General features: G+C 37.0%; 1 protein-coding gene across 3 annotated transcripts in view; it reads right to left on the reverse strand.

The window, feature by feature from the left end:
- Nucleotides 1-16,465, reverse strand: part of TTC39B (tetratricopeptide repeat domain 39B) — a 77,867-nt gene that overhangs the window by 42,964 nt on the left and 18,438 nt on the right. For 2 of the 3 annotated variants that reach the window (XM_068666507.1, XM_068666508.1), the window contains exon 2: nucleotides 12,451-12,485. In XM_068666507.1, coding sequence (XP_068522608.1) covers nucleotides 12,451-12,485 — 35 coding nt within the window. Of the gene's footprint in view, nucleotides 1-2,058; nucleotides 2,425-12,450; nucleotides 12,486-16,465 lie in introns of those variants that run through there. The other variant, XM_068666506.1, reaches the window with a different exon arrangement.

Raw genomic sequence — 16,465 nt, forward strand, 5'->3', positions numbered from 1 at the left:
TCCACAACTTGAAGGGGTGGGGGAGGCAGATAAAAGGTTATCTGATGGTGTTTCATATCAGAAACACTGCATTAATAATAAATATCTAGACAGATACTGCATCTGTACAGCACAAAAAATATCAATTGCTCTGTCCTCATGTATGGTCTACAGATGCAACAAAACTGGGTCAGCACAAAGAAAACTGAGGTAAAATTCTTCATCCCACTAAGTCTCAAACAGCACAGAAAATAAAAGGGCCAACACTAAACTCATCTTATTGGCTGATCAGCATCCACCACTGCCAATGCCACCAGTCCACCCTTCTGAAAAAAAAAAGGCTACTGTTGTAGTCACTTTTTTTTTTAAGAAAATTAGAAGGTCATATTTGGATTCGTCATTAACCAAATTTGGTATCCCAATAATCAAATTATTTTCAGGTGTTTTTACAATTTAAAAAGAAAATGAACATCAGCAGCTTTATCTGACACCAAGTTCTTTACTTGTTCAAGTTCAACTGCAATTGGTACTGCACATGCACAGTACGCAAGATTCATTACGGAAAATTTGCATCAGCCATATTGTGAGAACAAGGCACACTGCAACTACCTGAGCTTCTACCTATCTGAATATGCACATACAATTTATCAGGAGAATGACTGTGAAATAATCCTAGTCAAGCAAATCAAGCCCCTACACCATGACTTTGACACAACCTTGAAAAACATGTAATCCTAAACGCCATGAGTAAAACAGTTAGATCATAGGTATTTAAAAGTGACCACAGTTTGACTAAGGGGAAAGAAAAAAAAAAGGCACCATGATGGTCTGCAGGTTAAAAAAAATTGCTTTACGCTGTTCTGTTGGACACTATGGGAAATATATACCACTATTAAATGTTAATTGTTATCAGATTTATTAAAAGAATTTAGTGATTCAACAGTATTTTCAGATGTATATTTTAATATGCAATCTTTGCAGGTAAACTGAGAATTTCCTATGTTTGAAAACCCCATATCAGACTAACAGTTTTTATGAATTACTCCATCTGAGGTCAATATAGGCTATGCTGATTATAAAAATGAGCATCTGAATGTGCTGGAGAACAATACAGTCAGAACTTAACATACAACATGTATATAAAAATAAAATTATTTTTTGTTTGTATTCCAAATTTCTGATTGTTTAACGTTTCTCATAAGGTGTAGGGCATAGGACACACTGACAAGGAATTACGTTGAAAGAGATCCTCCTGAACTGAGCTAGCATATGTAAGTAATAACCACAGCTTACTGACAGTTTTACACAAAATGAATAAAAATTCCACTTATCTTGCTATGGAAAGGACAAGAAATAAATCATTCAGCAAGTAGGACACCAGATCAGGCCAGATGTTTATGGGACTTGCACTGCGTCACACAAATATTGGCTCTGATCCAAAACAGAAAATTAGGACAGAGTAGTTCTACCAATAAGAGTGTTCTACCTAACTTCACAATAATTTATTGGAATTTATCACACAGTGAACTTATAGCTGAATTTGGAGACCTTAAATTGCTAAAAATCTCTCAAAACACACTGCATTATACTTAGCATTTTGTACTTATAAAGCATAGAACTGCATTACATTAAAGTCAAAAAATCATATAACCTCAAATGGTTAATTAGAGTATATCTTCTTCTCTTGATACGTGTATTATAAATGCAGGAAATGATTACAAGTCAGATACTATCCTTAAATTACCACATATTAAAAAACAGCATCCAAAACACATACCTTGCGGTGTTCTACAACCTACAGCATCCTAGCTGATTAAGCACTGACATCAGCATAGATGCTGCTGCTTGCTAGAAGCATTGTTCACCACAGCAAAGTGCAGAGGAGAAACAATTACTTCTTAAATCCGTTCCAAATACAATTTTTCCCCTCCTCTCCAGAGAACTCCATCTGAACTACAAAATGTTTTTTATTAAATGTTCAGCATACCTGCTAAAGTACATTTACACAGATAAAACTCCATAAATCTGTCTAACACAATCACAGTTTCAGGGACTAATAGGCAGAGATAATGTACTCACAGGGTTAATTTGGTTAACTTCAGGTAAGTAAATATATTCCTTATACAAAAATAATTGCTTCTTCTTTCACTCTTCTTTTTCCACCGCACAACAAAAAGACAGGAGAAAAGCATACAGAGAAAACAGACTATTTCACTCTTCAGCATCCATGAGGTTTCATTAATGAGTTATCAAGCAAAAAGAATAAGAGAATAAAAGTTCACAAGCCAGCACCCGGCATCGCAGGCACTCTCCATTGCTGAATTTAAAAGAAATGTCAGAGTGGCAGCAGCTACAGTCAACGCTGGAAGCTGATGCCTCTGCAGGAAGAGGATGCTGGGAGATTTTCCCAATCTGTGCTGCAGCCTAATTCTAATCCATCACTCCTAACTGCAAGGAGAAAATGGAGACAGGAGGAACGCAAAGTGATTTATATTTAAAGACAAAAAGGGAGTTGCCACAGCATTCCCTGAATAATTATACCATCTTTTCTTTCAAGTCAGACAGAAACAGACAAGTATACTAATGCAACCACAGCAAAAATAGAGCAAACACATAGGAATTGATAGCAAACAGCACAGAAGAAAAGTAACTGTCTCGTGTTTGATTTTCATTATTTATGTAGTCCTCAAGCAAATGAGCATGGTTTTTATTAACCCTTTGACACTTTCTCCCTGTAAATTCAAGTGTTCTTTTTGTTGTTTGTTTTTTTTTTTTTTTTTACTTAAAATCTTGTGAGCAAAATAAAATAGCACAGAGAGGCAGTTTACATGAATTGGTTATATTCATGAACATTAGTACCAATGGGAGAAAGTAAGAGTCAGAAGCAAAACAGCTCCAACAGGAATAGTTTCATCCCCTTGGTCTAATCTCTCCAGATAAGAGAGAAAGGGAAAGCTCAGCACATGGGAGCTAAGCAGCAGCAAATTAAACTACATCCTCTTTTGTTACCTTCTAAAATTGCTCTTTAATGCTAGAACACCTAGGCTAAGGGTATGTGTTCATAATTATGCCTACAATCACAAACTGAGCTTAAATCACAAAAAAAAAAAAAAAAAAATCAGGAAAAGCCTGTAAAACAATGCAGGAAACCATAGGTTTGCATTTACTAAAGTTTACTATTTCAGATGGGTGCTAATTAAGTCGTACTTCAAGGCTATCTACTTAAACAATTTACTTTTCAAAATACAAAAAGTAATGCATTTTGCATCACACATATATTGGCACACAAATATATATATGCATCACAGACATAGAGGTGCACAGTATTTCCTAAAACACTGGAGGCAACCAAGGACTGTGAACAGAAAGAAACGTCAGACAACACAAAGGACTTTAGTAATATGTGTAAGTAATAGGGCTTTCTCAACCAGAAGAAAAAAGAAAAAACAGGAGTTTTGACTCAGTGAAGCAAAGGCAGTCAATGAAGTCACTCATGCCAAGCATCCACGATGAAAAAAATAGAAATTGTTCTAATACATACCACCCTGACATTAACTTCCAAGCCAGCAATGGCTAGTTTATAGTTTCTTCTGATCACCTGATCCCACCACAGTTATGAGCAATTCCACAAGCTCACCATCAAGCTACCCTAAAACACCCAGAGGGTCACAACATGCCATTGCCTGCCTAACTAACCCACAGCATAACCATGTGCTAATTTAACTGTTTCACTTAGCAGGTCAGGTTCTCCAACCAAATACAATTCTGTTGCCAGCCCAGTTTCACATCTCTTCTGTTCTACAAATCTGAATGACACGATGCAACACCAGCCCTCTGTTCTCCCTAGTCACACAAAGCAACAGCAGAGGGAATGTGGTGTTTCGTTTCTGAAGTAAACACAAGTTAAACTAGAGTAATCTTACATGCTGTGGCTGATTAAGCACTTTCACACCTAAAACTTCCATGTAAACACCATTTCTTAAAATAAGTCAAATTTCCAAAAGTTTGAAGTATAAGACTGAAACCATTTATAGAGTTCAAATACTGCTTCCCTGCATAACAACAGTATCCTAAAGATGTCAAACTGTTCATTGGGCTGCACCAAAACAGACACAACCACTTGTACATACGTGTGCTACTCTAGGGTTTGAAAGGCAGAGATGAAACTGACAGCTGCCTTGACTAATACAACTTACTGACAACAGCAACCTTGAAATCAGAATGTTTCCACCTTCTCCTTGAAGTTGCTCCTGATACCATTAAAGACCAAGGATCTCTGAGCTCTCCACCACACAACTTGGAAATAGCATTTATGTGTACTGTCAATAATTCCATTACCATTATCTGAGGCAGGGAGAGAGGACATGACAGGAATTCTCTCACCTCAACTGCACGCTAGAGACAAAGACAGTCTTGAATCAACGTTGAATAGCCGCATAAAAACCTACCCAGTTCACAAAGAACACAAACCATGTCCTGTCTTAAATTTAGGCCATGTTTGAGACCTCAGAAAACACCACCCTGTAAAAGCTGAGAGAGACAGGAGCCAATTTCCACAAAAATGCAGCAACTTCCTTTAACTGATAAAAATGAGCCTTCCACCTGCAGATATCAAAACATGTTTTCCTGAGATTACCTAACCAAAAAAGCACAGACACACACGAGCTGCTCACACAAGCCACCTTCACAACTGTTTCCCAAAATTTTCCAAGACAGTTTTCAATTATCTGTCAACAGAAGAGAGACAGTATTAAAGATCAGAAAGTGGTTTTTAATAGTTTAAAATAAAGCATGTGGCAGAACTGGTTTTCAGTTCCCATTTCCTAGGAAGGATCATCCTTCTCAATATTTGAAGAAGTTATAACCTACAAGTTTTTATTTTTTCATCTGTTTACAAGTCAGAGCTCATTTTTTCATTTCCTTATTCAAAGTATTCATGATTCAAAAATTGTGACAACAGTTTGTGAACACAACTAAGTACTCTGAGATCACAGATTGATCACATAACTGTAAAAAATGAGGAAAGAATATTCACATTCCTCATTCCAGCAAAATATAAAAAAATAAACCTAAGAAAAATTTCAGTATAAATCCTTTACCACAGAACTGTCTGTGGTAACAATCTACATCCCTTTCAAAGTCCTTGAAATATTCAAAGAAGAAAGCTCTTGAACTGGATGACTGCAAATTATCACAGCATTCTTCATTAAAGCACAGGATAAGACAAACGCTAATTTCCCAAAAGCAATTTAAAGAGATAACATATGGATGTGATCAGCAGATCACACATTCTAACTCTCTAACATCAAAACTAACACAATAGGCTCCAGAAGTCTATTACTACCCTGAAGACACCAGGAACCCCTGACCTAAACATAGTATCTGTGTTTACTACTATAGTGTTAATTTGTCTTTCATAGAAGAGCTAACCACAAGCAGCTACCCAAACATTCACCCTCAATGAAGACAAGCTTCTCTTGGCCAGCACTGGGTCATATAAAATAGGCTGCTCTATCCTGCACAGGACCCTTTCAGTGAAGGCTTGCAAGGAAAAATGGCATGGGAGAGATGCAGAGCTTTGGGAAGTTCTGTGCAGAATGTCCCAGTGTGCTCCAGCATCAGGCTTCCCCTTCAAGCCATGACAATTCAGACTGTAGAGTTCGGTTTGAGGGATTTTTTTTGTTTGTCTGTCTATCTGTCTGTCACTGGTTTCCCCCACACATGCGTTTTAAGCAGCTATGGACACATGGAATTGCACGTTTCAAAGTCACCAGAAGACACCACAACAAAAATTTGTAAGATGTATCCTGAAAGCATCTACTGAAATACAACAAACAAGTCTTACGCTAGAGGCAAAAGGTTTAGTTGCAATAAATACAGAAGATTTAACAATAATATAACTATTGCCCACTCAAAACCCCTCAAATTTACAGAACTGTTGGGGTTAGAGATTAGGGGTCAGATTAGGCTGCTTTCTTGACTACTGCTGTTCCAAATCTTGATACTGACGACAGAAAGTAGTTAGTGTGTCATATGTGCATAGCTATGAAAATCTTATTTACTGGATACAAAAATCACCTTTACAGGACCACTTTTTTCCCTGCCTTGAGGACCAAGCATAAGAAAATACAACTTTGATCACAAGTTGTCATCGCTGTTTCTCACCATCTTGAGACAATGTGCGAATATGAATTCAAGCATATGGAGATCAAGATTGTTCTTACAAGCTTTTGGCTCCCAGAACTCAAATTTGAATTTAGGGTCACTTCCTCAGCTGTTCAGTTTCCTTAACTGACAAAACACACACATGTGCAGGTATAACCGAAATCTTAACTACACTTCTGAGATTACAAGGATAACCTGCTCTAACTTCCTTAAACACTTCTGGCACTTAATCTATCACCCCAGTAATACCACACAGAGCTGCTTTGGTAGGATCAAGGATTAACAAAATCCAGCTTTGGGTAGGAAAAGGAAATGCAGAAGAGGAATGGTAATATAGCAGCAAAATATCAGCATTTCTGCTGAAAAAAAATATAGAAAATCCTATGAATTCCATTATTCATCAAAACTCGTTTGTCTGCTTCTCTTTGGAATTGTGGCTTAGATCTTTCCCCTATTTCATTTTTGAACTGTATTCACAGGAGATTTCACTATCTTTCCAGCTCTCCCACCGACGCCAGAACTAGAGGTCTGGCGTCAGAATTTTCTGTACAAATAGAGCAACACAAAGGTTGCCCCTGTGTATGAATGGTTTTGATCAGCCAGGCAGACAATTGCATTTCTTTCCAAAGACAACTACCAGTAATCCTCTATAAAACATACCCAGCCAGTTACCATAGTATAATCACTGTGAATGTTATTAAAAGAATCATTAAGGTTGGAAAAGACATTCAAGATCATCCGGTCCAACCATCACCCTACTACCAATGTCACCCACTAAACCTTGACCAACATTCATTCCCCAGGAATGGCAATGACACCACTACTTAATGTAAAGGCAAGATGGTGTTTTCAAAGAAAAAGACTGCACACCAAGTAGACTACAGGAAAGTATGATAATCTGATGGTAACCCATTCCTGTCACATACTAATGAAATTTTAAGGAAAAATTAGTAAAATGAAACAGGAGAAAAATAAAATATAATTGAAAGAGCATTTAAGTTCTTAACAAGTTTAAAGCTTCAGAGAATACATTAAAAAAAAAACACAGCAATGACAAGATTAATACAAGATTAAGCATAATATGGTTAAGAAGTAGAAAGAGCACATACCTTACTTTTTAGTCATCTTGTAAAAACAAAGACAAAATAACTTCCAAAATAATACTCTGACAACAGAAAACATGGGTCTCCATATTCAATAGAAAGAATTTCTGAATAATTCAGGGGAAAATTAATGTAGCAGAAATACATAAGGAACAAATTGCAGAATTTGGTAATTACCTTGGTCGCTAAGGTTAGAATTGTATTTGAGTTTTTACATAATAAAATTCAGATGCTCATGAAACATTTTAGGAAGAATTAAAGGATAAAACCAATCTTTTCTATCTATACATCTTTTTGAGCTCATAATTCTATTACCCGCCAAGAATCTAAGCTACCTTATGAAACAGACTTGTACAACACTTAAAGTAAGCCAACACTCAGGTGGAAACATGCTGATACATTTGGTAAGCAGCAGCTGAGCACCACAAAACTTAATTATTGTCAAAGGCTTGAACTTCAAAAACAGAAAGATTTATTTCCAGCTATTGAGTTATTTTACCACAGAGGATACCAGTGCAGAAGTAATGTAGAATTAACTGTACCACGTAATGGCAAAATTTAGTTTCACACTGATCCCAGCTATCCTTTTCATAAGGTTGAACATGCTACATCAAAAATTATGGCCAAGCCAAAGTACTTACAAAAATTTAATAGCTAGATTTGACAGAGTAAATAATATGTGAAATTCTATGGCTTGTTTTAAGCAAAACAGCAGACTGCCTGTAACAGCCGTACTTTGACTTTAATGACAGTAAGTAAAGAATTATATTTACACTTAACGATCCCTCCACACTTCTAATAGAACCATGAAATTTGTGATCATTCCAAAAATTGTCAGAGTTGCTGAGTATGCATACAGTACCTAACACAAGATCACAAAAGAGTCTAGATAAATAATCTAATCCATTTAGACAATCGGAGCAAAGACTGATTGCCTCCTGGACTGGTCCTCAGTTACAGCAGCCAGCACTAGAGATTTAGGGAAGGATTTTAACCTCTTAAGATAACTCATTGGTCTTTTAGCATCTAACCTACACAACCTACCTGTAGTTAAGCAATAATAATAATAATAATATGGAAGACAGCCAGTTAAAGAGAAGTTAAATTAGTAAAATTGTGTGTTATTTACTGGAGCAATATACACAGTACTGTTCCTTTATAAATATTTTATGTTACTGATACACAAAATATTATGATGACAGGTCCCACTTGTTGATTTAGAGAATTCTAAAAGAATAAGTTGATCTGATATAATTTGAATAAGCTCTTTCCTTGTAAGTAAACAGAAAAAGCCCTTATATATAAAAAAGATTCTACCCAATAAAAGGGTTAATTTCAGCTGAATTCAACTGAGTATGATCAAACTGCAATAAACCATTCAAATAAATGCCAGATATACTGTAAGAGATATAACAATTTAACTTTCTTATCTGATTAGAAGAGATTGAAACATAGATACATTAGAAAATTCCAAAAGGAATTTTATCAACAGCAAAATCAAAAAAACTAGATACAGCTTCCCAAAATGTTGAGCCTCCAGTACAATGAAGTGAACAAGCATTCAGTGCTGTTTCAATGCAGTAATGCTTTCAAACTTCTATTACTGTATTAGTAACAGAAAGAAATACCATTAATTCTAGACTGATTAAGGTGAAAAATAACGAGAATGGGTCCAGATTCGGGAAAAGCTTCCCTTAGGCAACTTATCAGTATTATTTGAAAACTAAAACAATAAAAAAATTTCAAGGAATACAAGATTAAAACTTTCAGAAGAAGTCTGAAGGCTTGCTTTTTGTAGTCCTTATGCACATTGTTTAAATAGCTGTACCTTTTGAAAAATTTGAGAATGGAAAGAGTCTAAGTGGTGAATGCTGCCCGGATACAGAATATATGTATTTTCTACATAATCCCCAGAACTGCGAAGCAGCTAATTATCTAAACACCGAGCAAGTCATCAGCAGCAATTATTTCAAATGAGATTGTCCTATTCTTATTGCTTAAATCTCATAAGCTGAGCAGTCTTCTCAACAAGCTTCATTTTCTACAGAAATAATGTACAATGTTATGCCAACTGCCTGGTCATGCTCTTAATATCTTAGCCTATTCGCAGTTTCAGTCAATTGCATTTAACAAAGAAACTGTAAATCCAAGAGATAATTAAAATCAACACCTAGATAGTGCAGAAATACCTGAAATACGTACCTACTGACAGAAAAGCTACAGAACCATAGTTAACTGTTTTGTTGGCCGGCTGAAAAATGAAACCACCACCCAGGAGCAAGGAAGATTCAGATGCAGCTGGGGAAAGGAGAGGTATGTAGGATGTGTGCAGAGAAAGCTTGAGTCATCTGGTAGGGGAAGGTATAGGTTCGTAAGACATAAGGCTCAGTTCAGAGAAATTGGCCATGAGCACTGTCACCTACAATGAACACAGAATCCAGAAGAAAATAACAACAGAAATGCTCAAGACTTACTGTGGCCATTAGCAATCAATGGAACATTTAAGTGTAAAATAAAAGCTGACACTAAGTCATTTTAATGACTTACTAAATGCTTACTAAAGCTAATACTTCTCAAAAATCTTGTGAAGCTTTAATCAGTTTACTTTTCCTTCTTCTATGTATTATGGTTAAGATTTTACAGGCCTTTTACACTTTCACTAACCAAAGCCTACAACAACTTCCCCACCTGCAAAAGTTTGATGAAAGCAATTCAAGGTCAGTAATATTGTGTGAAAGTAACAAAAGCCTTTCCATATATCACAGGCCCCTACAGTCCTCTGATACAGAAACACAACAAATTCTGTTTTCCATTAATATTACAGCAGCTGAATTAAAATTTCTAAGCCAGACAAAAAAAATAAGTCTTAGCGGTTTGGAAGAACAGTGCTGTTCAAACATTTATTCTTGACATCCTCTGTCAGTTAACCATCACCAGACAACTCCAATGGAATAAACTGCATATTGAAACTACTAAAATGGAGCTTCAAATTTTTCTTCCAAAGACGAAGAATTAAAACTAAAAAAAAAAAAAAAAAAAAACACTACAGGATTTCATAACAATTTTAAAACACAAATTGTAAAGTTGGAAAAATTGTAAAGAATTTAGAAAAAAACATGGAAAACTAGAAATATTTCTTCTCTCAAAGATTACTAGTACTTTCACTTATACTATCTGTCAGTCTAAAAATGTACTCAAAAAATAAAGGCATTCAGAATCTGATGCTGGAAACTCACATACTTGTTTGATCATCTGTACATCCTGTTGGGTTTCAGAGTCCTATTGCTTCTTTACCTTCAATCAACTAATATGAAAGTACACGCTTCTTTTACAGTATTATTTAAAAGCTGTCTATCTGGGGACACACCTGAGCAACATTTATGAGTCCAAACATTCAATATAAGATTAAAGCATAGTGCATTTTAGTAGATATATTTTTCAACATCTACAGAAAGTGAGGTCTTTACTAGTTCAGTAGCCTGCCAATCAGTGAGACAGGTTAATCCCTGCATTATTTCAAGGTTAAAGCTGGTGACTTATAATCACGTTAATCAACCAACCAAAGAAATAAAAGACATATTCCATGAAGAACATTTAGCACATAAATGCACATCTCATAACAGGTCAATGAGCTAGGCTTCCAAATAATAACATATACTGCCCTTATCATCTATGGAAGTTTTACTACATCTAGTTCAGCTTATTTTAACAGCCAATGCAATCAACTCAAATCCAGCAGGATACTTTCAGAGTCTGTTCAAATGCCACTTTTACACAGCCTATATAACCCAAGTTTTTTGATGTAGCTATTCCCTAAACTGAAACAGTTCTTGAGATGTGAAGATGAATTCATTTTCTACAAAAACAATACTGGAATAATCAGATTCATTATAATGACATTATCTTTTAGAAAAAAGAATAAGAGCTCGGTGAATGCAGTTAGTCACACTGTGACTTCTCCTAGGGTTGAAAAATAGAAGCTGTTTTAATACAACACAGACTTGCCAGCTGTTTTCCTTTCCTAATAACCCATTTAAGATAGATAATAAGTCTCATTTTATGATCTCTCTAATGGTACCCCACAAGAACTGCAGGTGGTCCTATGCTACTGAAACACAGTGAACTAAAGGCTGTGAAATCTGAACAAATGCAAAAACTGTTTTAGAATACACATTCACCAGAATCAATCAACAATGTAACAGCACAGGGACAGTATTAGAAGTAGAAGACTGCTTCTGCTACAGACTGCTAATATTCTCTCTACCACCCTACAGGAGGACATGTATTCTTTTACATAATGGTTTAATACAGGCAGAAGTAATACTAGCAAGCAGAAACTGTTATCAGCCTAACTTCTATAGCTGTAACAAGTAACAAGCTTCTATATGGCAGCTATGAGCACTGAAGACATAAACACAAAAGATTACCAGAGTTTTGCATACTTTTGCATAATAAATATCCATGTCTAACATCAACAAAAACAATGAAATAACGTTCTCACAGAATTGAGTGAGTGTTGGATAAATATCCTTAAAGTAAATATTCGAGTCACTTTCTCCCCTCACCCAGGGGAAGCAAGAGCCAAAGAAAGAAGTTATCTAATCTTACAGCACCTGCTAGTGAGCCTAAGGAAGAAAGAGTGGTCATTAACATGAAAAAGTTCTTGACACTAATGTACAAGATTCTTCTCCATTTATTTCTGACTACAGGAAGTTACATTGCATTTTTCATATAGAGGGCATACCTTACTACTCTAGGTATTATACAAATGCTTCAGCATTAAATGTAACGCTCAAGAAGTGACTATACCTAACTTCATCAGGAAAAAAATACCTGTGCAGCAATTGGTGTAGCAATCTGCATTCAAAAGTCTTGTTTTGATGGTCCTATCATCTGAAGTTTTTCCACTAATACTAGGTTATGATTTTTCACTATACAAATATTTGCCTATAGCTATCAGTATGCAACCAAGTTACTATTTTTTTTTCTTTACAACTTTCACATTTGTTGACAAGTACTTTATCATATCCATCAACCTAATTACACTCACTTTTCCCAACTCTTGGGACTTCAACTGCTCTGAAAACACGAACACGGTCAGTGCATAAAAAAGCTACAGTGCCCTGAGAAGATATGCGTATAGTACTTTATTGCTGTATAAGTAGCTTTAAAAATATTTGTTTTTATTAAAAATGTTACTTACACAGGGATGTTTTCAAAGGCATCTTCAAAATTTTCCTGGAAAAGAAAAAAGCTGTTTTAATTAAATGTGCATGTGTATTTTGGGACTCCTTCTGTAACATGGCAGAAAGTTACGTTTACCAGGTAGCATTTATTATGCAACATACAGTAATACTCAGAATATTCACAGCCTACTGGCTTTCCCTTATGGTTTCACTACAAATCACCACCCAAACATATACATTTCCTATTGGCCTACCATATCACACTACAGTCTCAAGTTAACACACTATAGTCTCAAGTTAAACACAGACGACGACTTCTTCAGACTCACGAACTTCTACCATGTAAACTTCTAAAAGGAATACAGGCTTACACCTCAGTAATTTCTGCAGCACATCTAATGCATTCAGGATGCACCAGCTTACTTGCACAGAAAAAACAGCATGTAAAGTGTTCTGAGCATATAGCTGGTATGCAGATGGACCAGATTATATATGTCAAGTCCAAAATGCATAACAGATAGTGTGCATACACAGCCAACTCAGGCATTAGTAGGACTTATGCGAATTACTTAGTACAGACATCAGGATGATGTCTCTTCTTCTTTTAGTTCAAATTAAAATAGAGGAAGAGATGCATGAACATAAAACGGTCAGAATGATTCAGATCAAAGGACACCTACTTCTATATCCAGTTTCCAAAACTAGACTACACAGTCGTGTAGCAAACAAAGAACAGAGTAAACGTCTACATTCTTCCACCCACCACACGTTTTCCAGCCATTAACAGCTCAGGCAATTTCCTGACCTCGTTGTGGTTTGTCCATCTGGTAATTTTCAGGATCTCTCTGTTCCATATACTGATCCAGTCCTTCCTTTTTCATTTTAAATTCATTATGCCATAACCTCATTAAGGAATTCAACATCCTTGCATGATACTTACCTTAGAATCACAGAATCATTAAGGTTGGAAATAACCTCCAAGATCGTCTGCTCCAACCACCAGTGTCACCCACTAAACCATATCTCTAAACACCAGATCCAACCTTTCCTTAAACAGCTCACACTGTTGTGGCCAAAGTGTGAGACCCAGCACTTCGCTATGTTTAACCTCATCCCATTGGGTCAACTGGGCGATCAACCCAACCTGTCCAGGTCCCTCTGCAGAGCCTTCCTACCCTCCAGCAGATCAACACTTCCCCCCCAGCTTGGTGTCATCTACAAACTTACTGAGGGAGCACTCAATTCCCTCATCCAAGTCACCAATACAGGTATTAAAGAGGATGGGCCCCAACACTGACCTCTGGGACCACCACTGGTGACCGGTCACCAGCTGGATTCCACCCCATTCACCACCACCACCCTCTGGGCCCAGCCCTCCAGCCAATTTTTAGCCCAGTGAAGAGTGTCTGTGTCCAAGCCATGGGCTGCCAGCTTCTCCAGGAGAATACTATGGGAGACCATGAGAAAGGCCTTGCTGAAGTCTACGTAGACTACATCGGTGGCCTTTCCCTCATCCACCAGGCAGGTCACCTGGTTATAGAAGGAGATGAGGTTGGTCAGGCAGGACTTGGCTTTCATGAACCCATGCTGACTGGGCCTGATCTCCCAGTGGTCCCACATACGCCGCATAACTGCATTCAAGATGCCCTGTTCCATTACCTTTGCTGGCACCGAGGTGAAGCTGACAGGTCTGTAGTTCCCTGGGACCTCCTTGCAGCCCTTCTCATAGATGGGCGTCACATTAGCACATCTCCAGTCATTCGGAACCTCTCCCAATGACCATGACCAGTGATAGATGATGGAAAGTGGCCCAGCAATCACATTCGCCAACTCCCTCAGCACCCTTGGGTGGATCCCATCTGGCTCCATGGACTTGTGACAGTCCAGGTGGAGCAGCAGATCTCTAACTATTTCCACCTGAGCTGTGGGGAGTTTCTTCCGCTCCCCATCCCAGATTTCCAGTCTGGGAAGCTGACTACCCCAAGGATAACTGGTCTGATTATTAAAGACAGATATAAAGATGGCATTAAGAACCTCAGCCTTTTCCTTATCTTCATGTTCCCCCCAGACCAGTAAAGAATGGAGATTCTCCTTGGCCCTCCTCTTATCATTAATATAATTTGTAAAAACATTTTTTGTCATCTTTAACCATAGTGGCCAGGTTGAGCTCGTGCTGGACTTTAACCTTCCTGACTTTCTCTGTGTATGCTGGCAACTTCCTTGTACTCTCCCCAAGTTGCCTGTCCGTTCTTCCACCAGGCAGTCAGGAAGAGAACTCACCTTAAACATAACATGAGATTGAATCTACCATTCAGTAAATACTTCAGAAGACACACCAATGCTCCGTGAATTCTGTATTTCTAGGCAAACTTACCAGCAGAAAACAGCTAATAAATAATCAAACATTGTAACAATTTCTCTGCTAATTCAGCAATATACTGTGATACTGTGATCTACTTTCCTGAAAATAATACTTATTTTATCTACAGGAAAATTTCTATTCATAATAACCGTTGCAAAAGGACATGACTTTTATCATTCTTTACAGGTAGAACATGCAATTGCAGTAGCTTGAAAGAGTGTAATAGCACGTTCTTTATTGTCTGCAGCTGCCACTGCCAAGGAGTGCCATAAATATACTTAAAGATATGTTATTAACAGACTGCCCAAATGCTCTCTTTCAAGCTAAATTTTCTGGCTGACAATAGTATAGTAGACAGGATAAGGGATACTCTGAAGAGTACAGTAGTCAACACAGAAGACAGTAAAACGATGTGTGATCTGAGGAAAGATGAACTGAGTTTGTAAAAGCTGAAGAGATGCCAACAGGAACAAACATCTTAAATAAAAACTGTGTTACCCATGTCTCACCCACACACTGATAAAAGTCATCAGCCTTCTAATAACTTGCCTCTCTGAAGACTGCCTCCCTGAGCTATTTCCAGAAACAAGAGGAGAAATTCAGCAAAATAAATAAAACATACTGACAGTTTTTGAGCATGTTTCCGTTTTTCCTATGAGGACAACTTTACATGCAAAAAATAGATTCAATTGTCAGATATTTACAAATAACAGTAATAATCAGAAGTTTATACTGACATGATAAAACTTTTGATGTCAACCTCTTGCCTGCTCCTAGCACATAAAGCTCTTTTAAACCTGAGAGGACCAGCTATGTACAAGCAGAAAGAGATAACTCACACATTGTATCTAGGTGGACCTTCTCTGTCCAGCTCCTGCTGATTTTTGTTCCTTACTATTCATACCAGTTAAATGCATGTCTAAACATTTAGAAGGTGAAGAACAACAATATATTTTCCCAATTCCAAAGTACAGGTCACAGTCATGGCCTCTCAAGATTCCTCACAGGGTTTAAAAACATCGCAGAAGGGGTTAAAAACATTGCATTTGTTCTATGCGCCCTCACTGTCCCACTGGATACAGAAGGGGAATTAAAATGTATTCAAGTAAGACATCTTGTTCTGTCTTAAACAGTCTCAGGCAAGCTCGTAGTTGACTTTATAGTATCTCAATGATTCTGTATATAGTGAAGAAAGTTGAAGGCATTAAGTGAGAAACGTGGCCATTTTCTACTCCATTCCATGTCTCCTACAGGGAGGAAAAAAGTCATCACAAAAAAAGTGTAAATGGAAGGACTGCAACTGAGGTACCCAAAACAGCTCTTCCCAAATCAAGTTATGATATTCGTCATGTTCCTACAAAAACATAAAAGATTTCAGAAGTATTCAGGGTACAATCACTTTTCTCCAGGTAGCCTGTTACAATTAACTTGTGAATTAAACCTGTTCTATGAAAGAAAACATCAAGTTGTTACATCAAGTACATTTTGAACACATGAAGTTATATATTTCATGCATACCTACATATGTTTCAAAAAAAAAAAAAAAATCAAGTGGTTTGTAATGTTTATCAATCCCTCAAAGTACAAAATCTTTTGGGCTGCCCAAAGACAAGGACAGACATTCTTGCACATTTGATTAAAGCCTAGCGAAGATTCCATCTTTAGTTGCT

Source organism: Anas acuta, chromosome Z (genome assembly GCF_963932015.1).
Source record: "Anas acuta chromosome Z, bAnaAcu1.1, whole genome shotgun sequence".
Lineage (NCBI taxonomy): Eukaryota > Metazoa > Chordata > Aves > Anseriformes > Anatidae > Anas > Anas acuta.